Source organism: Camelus bactrianus, chromosome 3 (assembly GCF_048773025.1).
Source record: "Camelus bactrianus isolate YW-2024 breed Bactrian camel chromosome 3, ASM4877302v1, whole genome shotgun sequence".
Classification (NCBI taxonomy): Eukaryota; Metazoa; Chordata; class Mammalia; order Artiodactyla; family Camelidae; genus Camelus; species Camelus bactrianus.
Window position 1 is genome coordinate 2,496,306 of NC_133541.1, and position 15,411 is coordinate 2,511,716.

A 15,411-nucleotide genomic window follows, 5' to 3' on the forward strand; every position below is an offset into this window, starting at 1 on the left:
TCAAAGCAGGTGTTTAAACCTGACTCCGCACCTGGGCCAGGGGACTCACCGGGCCCCTCCGATCTCCCCTGGCGTCGCGTCCACGGCCTTCCCACCGCTCCGACGTGGTGTGAGGGCCGGGTCTTGGAGCCCAGGCTGTGGGCGCTCAGTCTGCTGAGTGTGAGGGGCCTGTGGTTTGCAGGTTCTCCAAGGGGCTCCTGGAGCAGGGGGACCGTGTGCCCCGCTGGCGTCATCCACTCCCTCCTTCCTGCCGGAGAGCCGCTTCCTCCCCGGGCCGCGGGTGGCTGCCGTGGACGCTGCAAGCCGGAGCAGGGCCCCTCCTGGCTGAGACGGCGCCCGCGTCCCTGAGCGCAGGCAGCAGGGGTTTGTGCCTGCTGTGCTGACGCTGCCCACAAGGCAACTGCGCTGCGGAAACAACACGTCCCTTCCGCTAAATTTGCATTTCTGAAGTCAGGTGGGGCCGGATAAAGGAACTGTTAACTGGATTAGGAACAACCTTTCTGGGGCAAGGGTGTAGCCAGTGGTAGAGCACGTGCTTAGCACGCACGAGTCCTGGGTTCAGTCCCCAGCACCTCCGTTAAAAAAAATAGCAAATAAATACATACCCCCCCCAAAACCAAACCACCACAACAAAAACAACCTTTCTGCATGCTGGCAACAACCAGGAAGTGTACCGGGAGCTGTCACCTCGCTGGCTGAAGCGCTGCTAAGGGCCGATGGACCTGCGTCACGCCAGCAGCCGCGCCCACCCAGGACGGCCCAGCACCTGCCGTGTTCCAGCTCTTCCATCCTTTCACAGCCGAGCGGCGGGCGCAGGGAGCCCCTGAAACAGACCGCAAACCGAGGCCCGGCGGCCAGGGACCCCGCCCGGGCCACACAGGGCCAGTGGTTCACCTGGGTGGTCGGGCCCCAGCCCTGTCCTTACCTCCGGCCCCCCCCCAGCCCCCCAACAGCCGACCGCTCCACCGGGAGACGAAGTGAGGGGTGATCGCCGTCAGCCCGGCGTCACTGCAGGGGGCAGAGCCCAGAGCACCTGAGGCCGCACAGGTTACCTTCCAGGGGCCACGTCTACTTTGCCGCCTTGGGACTGAGTCTGCCAGTGACTCCTGCCTCCCTTCTGAGCTTTCAGAATCATCTCTTTTGATATAACGGAGCATTTTAGAATTTCAGACTTGGCTTCCCTGTGTGAGAAAGGCTTAAGGGGTATCAGAGCACTTAACGGCCAGTGGGTCATCACACCGCCTTTGCACACACGGTTAATGAATTATTTATTGAACAGCAACCCCAAATATCCCCTCAGACCCCAGCGAGGAGTGAGCGGGCTCTGCGGGCGCAGCGCACGGAGTGTGATCCGTGCCCCAGGCGGGCCTTAACGCAGAGACACGTTCTGCCTGACAGAACCCTTCGTCCACACGACAAAGACCTTTAAGGGGAGAGGAGCTGAGCTTCCGCAATAAGTGAGATTATCTACATTCTAGACAAATAGGCTCAGCGCATGAGTCAACACAGACTCGATTTAAAAGCTCAGTCATATAAATGGAGGCCTTTGGCACTCAGTCTGGAAGACCGAGTTTTCCAAGAAAGTGACGCTGTTGGTGTTTTCCTCTGGGCCACCTCTTCGCTCTGAGGGCCCCTCGAGGCTGCAGTGGTCAGAGGGCAGCCTCCCCAGAGAATGCCGCCCCGTGTCACGAGGGTCCCCGTACTCATCTGAGCCCACAGGACACCCAGGGGAGGCCGGGAAAAGAGAGGATGTCCCTGCACCACGGGGACGTTGGTGGGCACCTGGGGGGTGTCGAGGGGTCTGCAAACCACATCCAGTTTCCGAGTTCTGTTCTTCCAACCCCGAGGGTCTCAGACTCTCATCTGTGTAAGAAACTGCCCGTTTTCCCGGGATATCTGGCCCTGGATGATGGCACAAGAAAGGGGTGTTGTGACTGGCTGGGCTGGTGACCCTCCCCCTGGCAAGCCCCTGGCTCTCAGCCTTGAGCAGGGGATGCTGGGCAGTGGGCCATCAGGGGACGGGTTGTGGTGAGGACAGGGCAGCTCCTGAGCCATCATCACCTGCCAGTCTCCCCTGTGGCTGGCGTGGCACCTGTGGCCTCAGCCCTGGTGGTGGCTGTGGAAGGCACGGGCTGGGCGCTGGGCCACCGGTCTCTGCTGTGGTCGGTGTGGGGGCAACAGGGATGCAGAGCTGCTCCCAGGCTGGCTGTCCGCGTCCCTGGTGCAGCCCCCCAGCCAGTTTTGTGGTGACCCTGTGTCCCCCTGGTGGAGGAGAGGTGGCCACTGCTGCCACCCCATTGATACGGTGGCCTGTACTTAAGTAAACAGCTACATACCTAACTTCACAGGAAAGAATCAGAGGTCCTGGCCCACGTGGGCCTCTTGTTCCCACGTGACTAACATTCTCTGGAGTAAGCCGCCCTGACCTGCCCTCATTTTCATCACCTGCCCTCACCTGGCCGGCCTGCCCTGGTGTCCGTGGCCCTGGCCCCCTAGCTCTTCATTCCCGCTGCAGAGGGTGGAGGGCGTCTGCCCACGCCGGTTTTGTGGCACCGCACCGGGAAACAAGGTCGGTGCCGGGTGCCCAGTGCCCTGGTCCCAATGCCCTCTGCTCGGGCACACGGAGGCCGCCACCTGCTGGGACTCATGCAGTCTGCTCTCCTCAGCCCCACCCTGGGGGGCACCGTGGCTCTCCGCTGACCTACCCGCCCTGGGCCTCCTCCTCCCCAGCTCTGGGTCCGCCTTGCCCTGGCCCGCACAGGGGGACAGAGGGGCCCCGCGGGGCTGCAGCCTGGGGTGACCAGCCATCCGGGGAAGTGCGGGGAGGACTGGGGTGGTCGCTCACTCTACCCAGGACAGGGCCCCAAGCGTTTGACCCGGACCTGCGAAGGCCTGTCTCCCCTCCCCGTTCCCCACCCACCCCTCATCTCCCTGTGTCTCTGTCATTCTCTGTCTCTGACCTTCGGTCTCTGTCTCTCCTTCATGCAGGTGAGGCACACACCTGAAACATCCCCAAAGCAGAACTTGCCCTTCTCGGATGCACTGACTCTCATATTTTCCGTTTTGCTAAATTAAGAGAAAAATCAAGCCAGACTTAGGACTAAACTGAAGTAGTCTGACGTTTTCCACTCTATGTGATGACGCCAAAGCTTGCCTGTCGTGGCCCGGGGCCGGGGTGGCACAGGTCACCTGGGGAGTGGTTCAGGGGCCGGCCCGCCCAGTTACCTCAGGGCCAGCAGGTGAGCAGGTGGAGGCCGGCGTGTGGCCATCAGCCTTGGCTTTGTTTTCCCGGCTCTGGGGCGAGCCCTCTGTGCAGCCAGTTGGTACTGGTGCCCAGTGGGGTGTCGGTTTGCAGGACCCTGGTCTGCTGGGGGGCACCTGTGCCTTGGGCTCTGTCCGCTGTGCCAGGGACCCGGGGTCCTGGGAGGAGGAGGGGAGCAGGTGGGCTCCCAGGAGGAGGGGGCGTGGTGGTGTCTCCACAGGGGACCACGGAACACAGGACTTGCTAATTAACTGTCTCGAAAAAGGTGACCTTTCCCTGCTGTCAGTGACTGGGAGACAAGCAGAGGCCACGGACGTGGCTGGTCGGGAGCACTGCAGAGAGATTAAAGGATTGGGGAACAGAACAGAAAAAGCCAAACACGGAGGAATCCGTTTACCCTTTAAATCACCTGTTTCACTGTTGCCAAACCTTCACTAAAATGATTCTCTCAAAGGAAAAAATCACACGGCTTTTCTGGGCTTTAACACCCAGACTCTGTCTAAAGGTCACTGGGTGAAGAGCGTCAATCAGACGACAAAGTGCAGTGCGGACTGAGGCGCCGAGGCCTCCCGTGGGCGGAAGGCCGGGCGCAGGAAGCCCCTTCCTTCCGGGAGCTTGGTTCCCGCGCCGCATCAGTGGGAGAGGAGAATACTTCAGGTGTTCTGAAATGAACGCATTTCACTTGTGTTACAGCCTTACCTGTCCTTGGGGAACAGACACCAAACACAGCATTCATGTGTCTAGCCCGGCCGGGGGTGAGATTGGACCAGAATCACAGACTTTTAGATGCGATACAGGGCCTTCCATCATCTGTGCTTCCATCCACCCGCCTGCCCGTCCACCCACCCAAGTGCCCCTCCATCCACTCACCATCCGTCTACCCGTCCACCCGTCCACCATTCATCCATTTATCCACCCATCAACCCAACTACTTGCCATCGAACCTCCCTCCCTCCTTCGTCTGTCTAGACTTCACCTACCCATCCATTCTTCCACCCCTCTTCCCTCCCTCCTTTCTCCCCTCCTCCTTCTATCCACCCGCCTGCCCAGCCATCTAAATACCTACCCCTTAACTCATTCATCTGTAAATGCACATTAAGCCCCACTGTCTACTGTGTACAGGTCCATTGTAGATGCTGGCAGAAGCGAATGGGGCCAGCTCATTCCCAGGGGAGCTCTCCTCACACCGGGGAGACAGTGAGCATGCTCCCTCCGATGGGACACCTGCTGGGGAGGCCTGGGGAGAGTGGGGGGAGGTTTGAGGAGTGCTGACCAGGGGCCCAGCGCGGAGGCAGGGGTCGGAGCAGACTTCCAGAGGTGGTGTCCCAGAGAAGCTGTGATGGCGTTAGAGGCAAGTGGCTGGAAAGCAGGGGCCGGGAGTACGAAGGAGATTGTTCCCGGTGGAGAACAAGGTGAGGCACCAGGCAGGGAGAGGCATCAGGGGAGGCGGGTGGGTCTGCAGTGCCGAGGCGGCCCCGGACGTCTGGCAGGCTCACGTCTGTGCCAGTGTCCTGGGGCTGCTGTAATGGAGCACCGAGACCGTGGGCCGGGACCGCCAGGAATTCGTTCTCTCTGGAGGCGAGTCTGAAGTCAGCTGTGGGCGGGGCCGGTCCCTCCTGTGGGGCCCTGAGAGGGCGTGCGGCCCAGCCTCCCTCCCTCCCAGCGTCTGGTGCCCGGTGACCCCGGCATCACTCTGGCCTCTCTGGAGGCGGTCACACGCCATCTCCTGGGTGTGTCTTTGTGTCTCTCTCCATCTGTAAGGTCACCAGGCACATTGCTGCTCGTCTTAACTAACCCACCTCTCACATGCGTTGCCTGTGCGGGAAGATGCCTCCCCATCACCGCACAGCTAGCCCTGGAAGATGGCAGCCCCTGTATCGTGAGTCTGCGGGACAACAGGGGCTCCAGCCTGTCCAGCCCTCTGATGCTTCCTGGCACAGTGACGACCACGTGCTTCCAGCAAGGTCGCGGTCTGAGGACTGCCGCCCCGCGCCGCCCTGCTGGTCAGTGCCGTCTGCCGACAGGCCGGCCTCGCTGAGCTGAAAAGTGTCCGCTCAGCACCGGCCTGCGTCTCTGCGGTTCCAACTTGGGCTCGAGAACCCTCTCACATGTGTGTCCTGACTGCCGGCCGTGCTTGTTCTGCTGGGCGTGCAGTTAGAGGTGGAACTGTGTTCAGGGACGCGCACCTTCTCAGGCTGGGAATCCTGAGAAACGGAGCCTGAAACGGGGTTCCCCCGATTCAGTGGCGGGGTGTTCAGGAGAGACGAGGAGGTGAAGGAAACAGGGCAGGGGAGGAGGGATCAGGTGAAGTCAGCCCAGCCTGACCCACGGGGAGCCCGGAGCAGGGACCACGGCAGAGCAGACCTGGAGCGGGGATGGTAGGCTCAGCTCAGACAGTGGTGGGCCAGGGCGGGCCGCCCGGCAGGCGCTGGGGGGGGGGGTCCCGGCGCGAGCGCCGGAGCTGCACCTGCAGCAGGTGGGGAGTGGCCACACCCAGCGGCAGGAGGAGTCCCACGTGACAGGGATGCGCCTGCAGACAAGGCCGGCTCTTCCCCGCTCACCACGGGACGCCTCTCCTGTACAGATGTGCCTGTTCCTGTCGCCCCTGCTCACTGGCGGGGTGTCAGCTGCTGAAACCGGCTGGGGCGGCGGGTGAGGGAGGTGTCTTGTCGGGGCTCCTCTGTGTGCCCTTGGCGACTGAGCTCAGGCGTCTCACACAGGCTCAGTGCCGGGCCCCCACCAAGGGTCCCGCCCGTTCCCTGTTGGGCTGTTAGGCAGCTGTGTGTGACTGTGACGCTGTGAGCAGTTACGCCGCCTCCCCCCCCCCCCCCCCGCTCAGGGCTGCTCACAAAACCCTCGGAACTTCCTGCGCAGTAACAGCAGCAGGCATGTCTTTCGCAATGATATTTGGTCTCTTGTCCACAGCTTCAAAGCAAGGATGGCGAGGGGGTGTCTCACTGTCCGTGCCGAGCCCCTCCCCCCACAGCGGGCGTGACGTGAATGAAGCAACTTGGAAGCGTCTAAGGTGGAGCTGGAGGCCGGGAGCCGACCAGAGACTAGAGGGTTGGAGCTTTCAGCCCCGACCTCCGAGGAGGGGAGAGGGGCTGGAGGTTGAGCCACTCCCCAGTGGCCAATGATTTAATCAATCGTGACTGTGTAATGAAGCCTCCATAAAAACCTGCAGAAGGGTGTTCAGAGAGCTTCTGGGTTGAGGACCCAGAACACTTCCCTGGGGCCCCAGCCTCCGCGAAAGCAGAAGCCCCTGTGTCCTGGTGCCGCGGTGGGAACAGCGGGTTCCTGAGTCTCGGGAGCCAGGCCAGAGGGTTCATCGAACCTGAGGAGTGGTTGTTGGCACCCCTGACCTCGAGCCCTCGGAAAACACAGGTGACAGCCTGGACTGTGACTGGCATCTGAGGCGGGGCAGTCGTGTGGGACAGAGCCCTGAACCCATGGGGTCGGACACCACCTCCAGGTGGGCGGCATCAGAGCTGAGCTGAATTGTCGGACACCCAGCTAGTGCCTGAGAGCTGCTCGGAGGGGTGGGAAACCCCCCACACACTGGACTTGGGTTCAGAATCGTAGTTCTTCTTGGTCTTATTGATTTGTGGGAGTTCTTTACATATGCAGGCTGTAAGCCCTTTGTCACTTCCTGATGTGGCTCAGCTCCTGGGCAGGACCCCAGCCTAGACACTTGAGGACGGGACACCAGCGAGACCCTGTCAGGACCCAGGGGCTGTGGAGGCAAGAACCCCCCACTGTCCCAGGGCGGCCTGGCTCCCCAGAGCAGCCCCAGACTGTCCCGAGAGGCCCTGGGCACTGCAGCTGAGTGTGCACGCGCACTCTCGTGTGTGAGGGGCAGCTGGCCGTGTGGGCTTGCGTGTGCGTGTGTGCAGGGGCTCGTGTGCGTGGGCGTGATGTGTGTGTCCTGCATGTGTACGCGGGCATGGGTGCCATGTTCAGCATGTCTCGAGGTGTGTAAGACACGTGCAGCACGCGTGGGGTGTGTCTGTGGGCACGTGTGTCCCCGTGGGTCGGGGGACATGGAGGAAGGACAGCCCTGGGAGCTCTGGGACGTCTTTTCCACTCTGAGCCTCCACCCTCACAGCTCCGCTCGCCTGGGGAGAGGCCCCTGAAGCCTCTGGGGCTGGGGCTTGACCCACAAACTTCTTCCAGGAAGCTGTGGGGTGAGGGGACCGCAGGGACAGAAATGGCCAGGGTCCTGCCCGCGCCACGGAGGCTGAGAACGGTGAGTCACAGTGGACCTCAGCGGTGGGGGGAGGGGACTGGGTGGCACTGAGATCAGGCCTTTGTCCCCTTGGGGTGAGTTTTGTGCCCAGCCCAGGATCGGCTATGACGTCTTCACCTGTGACACCTGGAGGCTGACCCAGAAGCAAACCCTGGGGAGACAGGTCCTGGAGACGGGAGAGCTACATCCGGGGGCAGACAGGACCCCAGGAGAGCAGCACCAGGAGGTGCTGGATGGTCCAGGCGAGGCCCGTCAGTATGTGGCTGGTGGGGAGGAGCCGCCAGGAGCAGCTGGTGTGGGCTCTGTGGTCCCTGGGAAAGGAGGATGTGCTCGGGGGATTTGGGAAAAGAAAGGTCACGTGGGCCCGGTATGGGTGTGCCCGCGGGATCCCCTGGCTGGGGCAGGACGGGGGCCTGGCAGAGAGACCAGTGTCCTATCAGGCGGGTCACAGCTGCCCGACCACTGATCACATCAGGGGCGTCAGTGTCTATTCCAGGCACCGTGACCCACCACAGGGGCCTCCTCTGGGCTGCAGCCAGAGCTGACTGGTGAAGAGAAGGACCCCTTTAGCCACAGAGTGGACAAGGGATCTTTAGGGACCTAAGGCAGGGAGCCACTCGGGACTCTGGTGTCATGTCCCCAGAAGAGGCACTTGGGCTGGGCAGTGGCGGTGGTCACACTGCAGGGCTGGAGTCTGGACGTGATGCAGGATGGGGTGGGGGGGCGGGACGGGGCAGCACTGAGCCAGCGGGGCCCTGGGCGGGTTCCAGGTAAGCCCAGCAGACCTGCAGGGGCCCCAGCTGTGCTCCCTTTCGGCTCAGGAGAAGCGCGTGAAGGCAGTTCTGGCGGGAGGGGAGTGGGGCCCGAGGCGGCCGGCCCTGGTGAAACGGTGGGCTGAGCAAGAACGTGGCCACGGAGCCACGGCCATTTTCCCACGGGTTTCTTTATTGTTGGTGACGACCGCAGGAGGCCCCGGTGGAGACCGACGGACATGGATGACACAGGGTTTTACATGAGCACGGGGCGCTCCTGGACAGGACAAGGGTCCCGGTTCCCCCCAAAACTGCACGCAAGCTCCGGCTGACAAGCTGGCTCCCCCCGAGCGGCTGGTTCCACCGCGCCTGGGCTGAGGTCCGCTCGCAGGGATGGCCGAGAAGGCTCCGCGGGCTGGAGCCGGCCCAGAGCGCACGGCCAGCCTCCGGGCGGCCGTGCCAGGAATGGTCCTTGGTCAACAGTCCAAAATCCTCGTCAACAGCAGGACACGAGCAGGCAGATTTCAGAAACCAGCCTGGATTCTGAGCACTGGTTCTGATTCACAGGTAAGCAGGATTCTAAAAGCCGTCCCCTAAGGAAACGAGTGCAGTTACTGATGTGACAGGTGCCCGGAGAAATCCCGGCGGGGTCTCCACCCGAGGTCGGGGTGTCCAGGCCGCAGCCTCGGGACAGGGTCTGCGCGGTCAGGGCCCACATGGGGGACGGTCTCCCGTTCCCGGAGAGTTCGCTTTCTCCAGGGCAGGGTGTCCACGGTGAGGTGGCCAAGAGCTCTCTGGGACCCACATCGGGCAGGGGTGGTGGCAGCCCACGCGGACTTGGCGGAGCTCTGTTCCCTCGGCCGCAAGGAAATAGACAGCGCTCCCACTGCACACCCGGCCCCCACCCTCATGGGGGCTGAGCGGACGGGTGACGTGGGGACGTGTGGCCCCACGCTGTCATCTTCTGTGCGGACTCCTCCGTCTCACCTCTGCACAATCAGGCAGAATAGACACCTGGTTTTTCAATATGAGCGAAACAAAGGGTCCAGGAAGCTACTGTGAGCGCTGGGATTCTCAGCAGAGAATCTGTAATCTACAGGCATGGTGCTTCTCAGCACACGGGTGACAGCAGGTGCGGGCTGTGGGGGTGCTGGGGTGGGCGCGGCGGGGAGGGGCCAGCTCTACACACACGGCACAGGACTCCGACGTTGCTACCTGCGGAGCAGCACAGGCTACGTGAGTTACACAGTGGCGCGGACGGGCGGGGCACCTCCCCGCGGCCGAGAGGGCATGGGCGTCAGGGGTGAAGACGCGTGTGTCCAGTGGAGCAGAGGCTACAGAGAGGAGCAGCCCTCCTTTCTCTTAAGCTCAGGTTTTCCTTCTTCGTTTTCGTCTGTCCTGCAGCGGTCGGCGCCTGGGGTCTCCCTTCTCTGCTCCCCTACACCACGAGCCAGTGGCGGAGCTGAAAAGAAAAGAGGGTTGGTTCAGAAGCGAAGTGAGGAGCTGCTTGGATAAGGGCGGCTCCTCGGCTGAGGGCCCGGCTTGTCTCTGGGGACCCCTCAGCAGAGTGGATGGCGGGAGTGGGCGGGGGGCACAGCACTGCTCCCGGTGCACGACAGACCTGGTGCCTGCTTTAACCTTATGAAGGGAAGTCATCGCTTCACACAGAGCCATCGGGGAGCACAGAGGGGCCAGAGCACAGACCAGCAGCCTCTGCGGCCCCCAGACGTCGGCATGACATCAGCTGCTGGGTGGACGCTGGGTGCTGGCAAGCCTGGGCTGGTCTCAGGGCACCCCCGCCAGCTCACACAGGACCTGTGATGCCCCAGGCCCCCCGCAGCCACTCTCCTGGGGCCTCTGATCATCCCCGTGAAACCCGTGCCCTGCGCTCCATCTTCTCTGTGTGGCCCCAGGCGGTGTGGATGAGGCCTTGTGTGCCCCGCGGGGCGGACGAGATGGATGCGGCCGCTATTTAGTTGTCCACAGATGTCACCGCCTGTCATTACACAGCTGCTCCTTCAGCCTATTTTTGAGCATAAGCCATTCGATTGCACTAAATGGCAAGAACTGTTTTTCAAACATTTCCAATTGAGAGCACGAAGGCTTGTTTCTGACACGCCACGCTGGGGACGGGGAGGTGCCAGGTCTCCCGCTGGCCCCACGATAGGCTCTCTGCTACCCCCGGAAGCCTGTGCAGCGCCGCCAGCCCTGCTCAGGTCACACCTGCGTGTTCACGAAGGGAGCCAGTGGGCGGGGCCTGACCGCGAGCAGCAGGAGCGGCCCTGTGGCCGGAGCAGTGGCTCCGTGGTGACGCCAGAGCCATGCAGAGGCTGGGGAGCCACACTCGGGCCCCAGCTGAGGCCCGAGCCCCTGTCCTGCCGCAGATGAGCCAGAGGTGACCCTCTCTGGAGGAGGTGAACTCACAGGCCGCTCAGAATTCCCACAACTGAACCAGCCCTCAACTAGAAGGCCGGACACATGGACAGCAGCCCACTGTGCGTGGATCAGCCGACACCAGAGCTCAGCTCAGACCCCCATGCACCAGCGGTTGTGGTCGTCAGATTTGGGGGCAGCTATGTAAGAAATGATTTAAAAAGTGAAATAAGTGACTTACAGTGATGCACTGTTCACCAGAAACAGGCAGGCCAAAGGCAGCTTCCGGAGACGGAGTCAGAATGGGGCTGGCGGTGAAACGGGACAAGGCAGGGGATACGAGAGGAGCTTAAGTAATGACGTAACATGGGTGCTGGGCAGCCTCGGAGGGAAGGGACCAGAGCCACATGCAAAGGTGCTGCTGGTCCAGATGGAGTGACTCTATCCCCTGAAGCAGTGTAAAATGAACAAAGTGCACATAATACGATTTCCCAGACTAGGACGTCAGACGACAAAGGACAGAGAGCCCAGAGAGATGAGCAGGGTGAGCCACCCCGCTGCCCCCAGCACGGCCTCCGGGGACCTTCTAGGTTCATCACGGGGAAGGGGAAGCCCAGGTAGGGCCCAGTGACCCCCTAGGCTGATGGGATGGGCTGAGCACTGGGAGCCCAAGGCTGCTGAGTTCACAGGCTGGAGTTTCAGAGTAAGTGTGCAGGGTCGCCGGGGGTCAGCTATTCTCAGTGCCCCCAAGGCCAGGGAGACCCTCCTGGCAGGATTCGGGGGACACCTCAGAAATGCACAGGCCAGGAGCTGTGTCCCCCTGTAGGTGAACAAGAGTATCACATGGAGGCTGGGGTCCTGGGGATGGTGTTCAGGAAGGTCTCGCTCCAGCAGCGGGAACCTTTAGCCTCGCACCAAACTCTGCTCTGTTCCCACCTCGCAAGTCTTAAAAAGCAAGCCCCCCAAAGATCAAACCGTCTCCAGGTAACTTAACAACATCCCAGAACAAAGCTCAAGAGCATCAAAAGGAATGCATCTAACAAGGTAAAACTCACAACATGTGGCGCACGATGAAAAAGGACTGAACACGAAAAGTGGCAGCAGAATCCAGCCCCTTGTGAGGAAAGTGAGCCAGGACGGACGCAACACAGACACAGACACCAGCGCCGGCGGACGAGGGCCTTCCGGTGGCCACAGCTGCGCTCCACGCATCCCAAGAGGTAGGCGGCACGAGGGACACAAGGGACCCAGCTGGGCCTCTAGGGAGGAGAACCGCCACGTGGGAGACGGCGGCTGTGCTGGGCGGGTTTTCAAAGAGTCGGGCTTTGCAGAGGAAAACACTTAGTGAACTAAACAAGGGCAACAGAAAGCATGCAAAATAAAACCACAGAGCAGAGAGAATAAGGCGACCGAAGATATGTGTGTAAGTGGAAGGGGTGGAGCAAAAAAATTGAAGAAACAATAGCCAAATATTTCTGAATATTTGCTGAAAATTGTGGGAGGAAAACTGAAGTCCTTGTAATATTCAGGATGGGGGTCAGAAAATATTTAACTTTATACTTGAAATATACATGGTACAATTTCAAAAACAACTATAAAGTTAATAGAATAAAGTATGTAAGTTCATAACAGAGAGGAAAAAGTAGAATAAGGAAAAAAACAATCATAAAAGGCAATAAAGAGCAAAAAATAAACATTAAAAAATGCAAGAGTTACAAAGAGCAGACTCAAGCCCAGCTGTATTAGTAATCACAACATGTAAATGGATTAACCTGCCCGACTGCCGAGGGAGGCATTCCAGTGTGCTCGAGGTCTGCAAAAGACACCTACGTTTTAAGATGACTGCAAAGCTGGAAGTTAAAAGGTTACAAAAGATATTTCAGGTAAACTCCGAAGAAACCTAGTGCGGCTGTGGTCGTCTCAGACAGACAGGGTTTCAGGGCAAGACCGTCACAAGGGGGAGAAGTCACCAGAAAGATGTGATAATTCTGAACACGTCTCTGTCTCAGAAGACAGGCTCAAAATAGAGCAAAAACTGGGTAAACTGGACAAATACACTTTTAAGGTGGGGTAGCCCGTTAAATATCTCCCAATTAATAACGGTCAGACAGAGCCAGAATCAGCAATGTTGTAGAAGGTCTGAACATGACTACAAGTCTACCCCAACGAACAGAAGGAGATCAACCGCTGAAGAATGCACCACATCTAAAGGCGCACGCACCACGCATGAGAGTCCACTAGGTACTGGCCATAAAGGAGGCTCAACGTTCTTCAAAGAATGAGTGAAACGGTGTCTGATCACAGTGCAATTAATTTAGAAATTAGTAACAGAAAGATAAAACATCTCCATGTATTTGGGAATTCAAAAGCTGACTTCTAAGCGACTCTTGGGATGAAGAAGTCACAGTGAAAATTAAGATGCATTTAAAATTAATGATAAAATGCTCCGTCAGAAGTTGTGGAATGCAGCCAACAGGGTATGTTGAGGGAAATTCTTAGCCTTGAATGCTTACATTACAAAAGAAGAAAGGTTGAAAATTGACGATCTAAGGTGTAAACTAAGAAGTTAGTAAAGGTGTAACAGAGTAGACCTAATGAGAAAAGGGAGCAATCAGGACACAGCTGAAATTAATGAGACAGGAAGTGCAGTGGGGACCGAGCATCCTGCGCCTTCAGTCTGCATAATAGGAGGTTTTCTGTCCCAGTAGGCCTCCCCTCCCCCACCCCTGCCTACAGTCGTGCCTTGTACATGGTTTCGAGTCAACGTGTCCGTGTCCTGGAGGGACTCGGCCATGCAGCACCCACGGCTGATACTGGTGCCCTGACCAGGCCCCTCGCTGGGGGAGTGGAGGAGGGGGCACCCACCCAGGCCGCCCCTGCGACCGGCATGGGGAGAGCGGCACTCACCGTGAACTGGCGCACCTCCCCGCTGTCCGCCCGCTGGCGCTCCTTCTCGGGTGTGATGGCATAGGCCAGTTTCTAGAAGAGAGGGAACAGCTGTGGTGCCTGCCCCGCCCAGCAGGGTGAGTAGGCCCAGGTGGACCGAACTCGGACGCGGATCTGTCGGCTCGGGTCTCCCCAGACCCCGGAGCAGAGTCCAGCCCAGCCTGAAGGAAGCCGCTGCTGGAGAGGGTTTTGTCCCCACGTGAAGCTTGCAGGGCCTGAGTAAAGGTGGACCACGCTCTCTCCCAGCGGGCAGGCGAGGAAACCGCTCTCTGCCACTTTCCCTAGGGAAGCTCTCCTTCTGCCTCCTGCCCACGTCAGCAGCTCAGGCTTGGCCGTACTGAGCAGCTGGCTCTCTGGCCCTGAGGCCAGGCTTCCCCTCCAGGTGTCACTGCCCTAGGGACTGCCCCACATGGCAGTGGCAGCCTCACCTGTCTCAGCACCGAGACTCTATGTGGCTTATGTTCAGGGTGTGGCTGGCAGAGGGTCAGGCCCTCCCTCCCCCGGTGACACAGAGGGGTCTCCCACAGAGATGACCTGTCACCTGCTCTTTCCAGGGCTGGTCCCTGCTTGCCAGCGAGGGGGGCTGTGGGAGGGGTCTCTATCACACAACACCATCTGGCTTTTCGGGGACCCCGAGGAGGCGGGGGCAGCCTGAGGGACTGGTGACCCTGCCCTGTGCTGTGCCTGTCACCTCTGGTCCGTCTGACTGCTGTGGGACCAGCTGGACACCCACCTTGGGCAACCAGACCCTAGGGATGCTGGGTGGCCCCAGGGGGGGTCCTTGGACCAGTAACAGGTCTTCACTGCCCACTGTTCCCAAGAGAGACTGCAGAATTTGGGTACAGAGCAGCTTCCGAGAACTCCCAGCCACAGCTCTGAGCAGGTTTGTAAGTGGTCCTTCCAAGGAGGCCCATGTCCTCTGTCACTTCCAGGAATCTCAGTGCCAAGATATGAAGCGGAGGGACCCCTGCGACCAGCTCAACCCTCCCAGCAGGTGCCTGACTGCAAGGCCCGGAGCAACCCCCTGGTCTACATGACGGCTCCAGCCTGGGGGTCCCGCTGGCCCTGCTCGGCCCCAGGAGAGAACTTGGGGCCCCCTGATTCCACTCCTCCAGACCTCTGCCCTTCTCACCTGGACCACACTCTGTAGAGCACATATGCACACATGTGGCGTGGACACAGGCAAGTCCACACACATACGTGCCCCTGTGAGGACGCAAACACACACAGGGCCACACACACAGACACACAGACACAGACGCCCACACAGGCGCAGCCCCCTTCCTCCCACGGCCAGTGTCTCCGGCATGGTCGCTATCCTCTCCGGCCCTCCTGCAGTCAGAGGTGAGCAGGCTGGAGCCGGCCTGGGACGAGGACACCCACCGGACCCCGCTGGTGGCCTCACAACCGGGTGGAAGGGCAGGGCAAGGGAGCCCTGTCCAAATACGCACCTCCCGCAAGGACCCGGGAAGGCTGCAGAGCTTGTAGGCCGCGTAGACGGGGACCATGCACATGGAGGACGCGGCGATGGCCCAGCCCAGCACGTTGGCCCACTCGGGGAAGACGTAGGCGCCGTAGTGTGGAGGCCTGTAGGTGGCGATGCTGACCACAACCACGAACTGAAACCAAGGGACAGGGGTCAGGCGCAGCTCCGGGCTGGGGCCAGGGCGAGGTGGGGAGGAGCGGGTCTCTCTGCTGGAGGGTGCCCCTTCACGCCCAGGCCCTGCAGACAGCAGACCCGGGCAGCGGGAGGCTGTGGCAGGACCGGGCCGGGGGGCGCACGGAACCTCCAGCTCTTAGGTCCTAGGGGCAGGCATTCTCCCACTGTCCTT

At 60.4% G+C, this 15,411-nt stretch overlaps 1 protein-coding gene across 2 annotated transcripts in view; it reads right to left on the reverse strand.

The window, feature by feature from the left end:
- Positions 1 to 8,433: 8,433 nt before the first annotated feature.
- Positions 8,434 to 15,411, reverse strand: part of SLC6A3 (solute carrier family 6 member 3) — a 35,678-nt gene continuing 28,700 nt past the window's right edge. Inside the window, exons 13-16 of one of the 2 annotated variants that reach the window (XM_074355753.1) lie at positions 15,031 to 15,198; positions 13,541 to 13,612; positions 10,875 to 10,941; positions 9,583 to 9,722 (exon numbers count right to left, since the gene is read on the reverse strand). In XM_074355753.1, the coding sequence (XP_074211854.1) occupies positions 10,888 to 10,941; positions 13,541 to 13,612; positions 15,031 to 15,198 (294 nt within the window). In that variant the 3' untranslated portion in view covers positions 9,583 to 9,722; positions 10,875 to 10,887. Of the gene's footprint in view, positions 9,723 to 10,874; positions 10,942 to 13,540; positions 13,613 to 15,030; positions 15,199 to 15,411 lie in introns of both variants that reach the window. The other variant, XM_074355764.1, reaches the window with a different exon arrangement.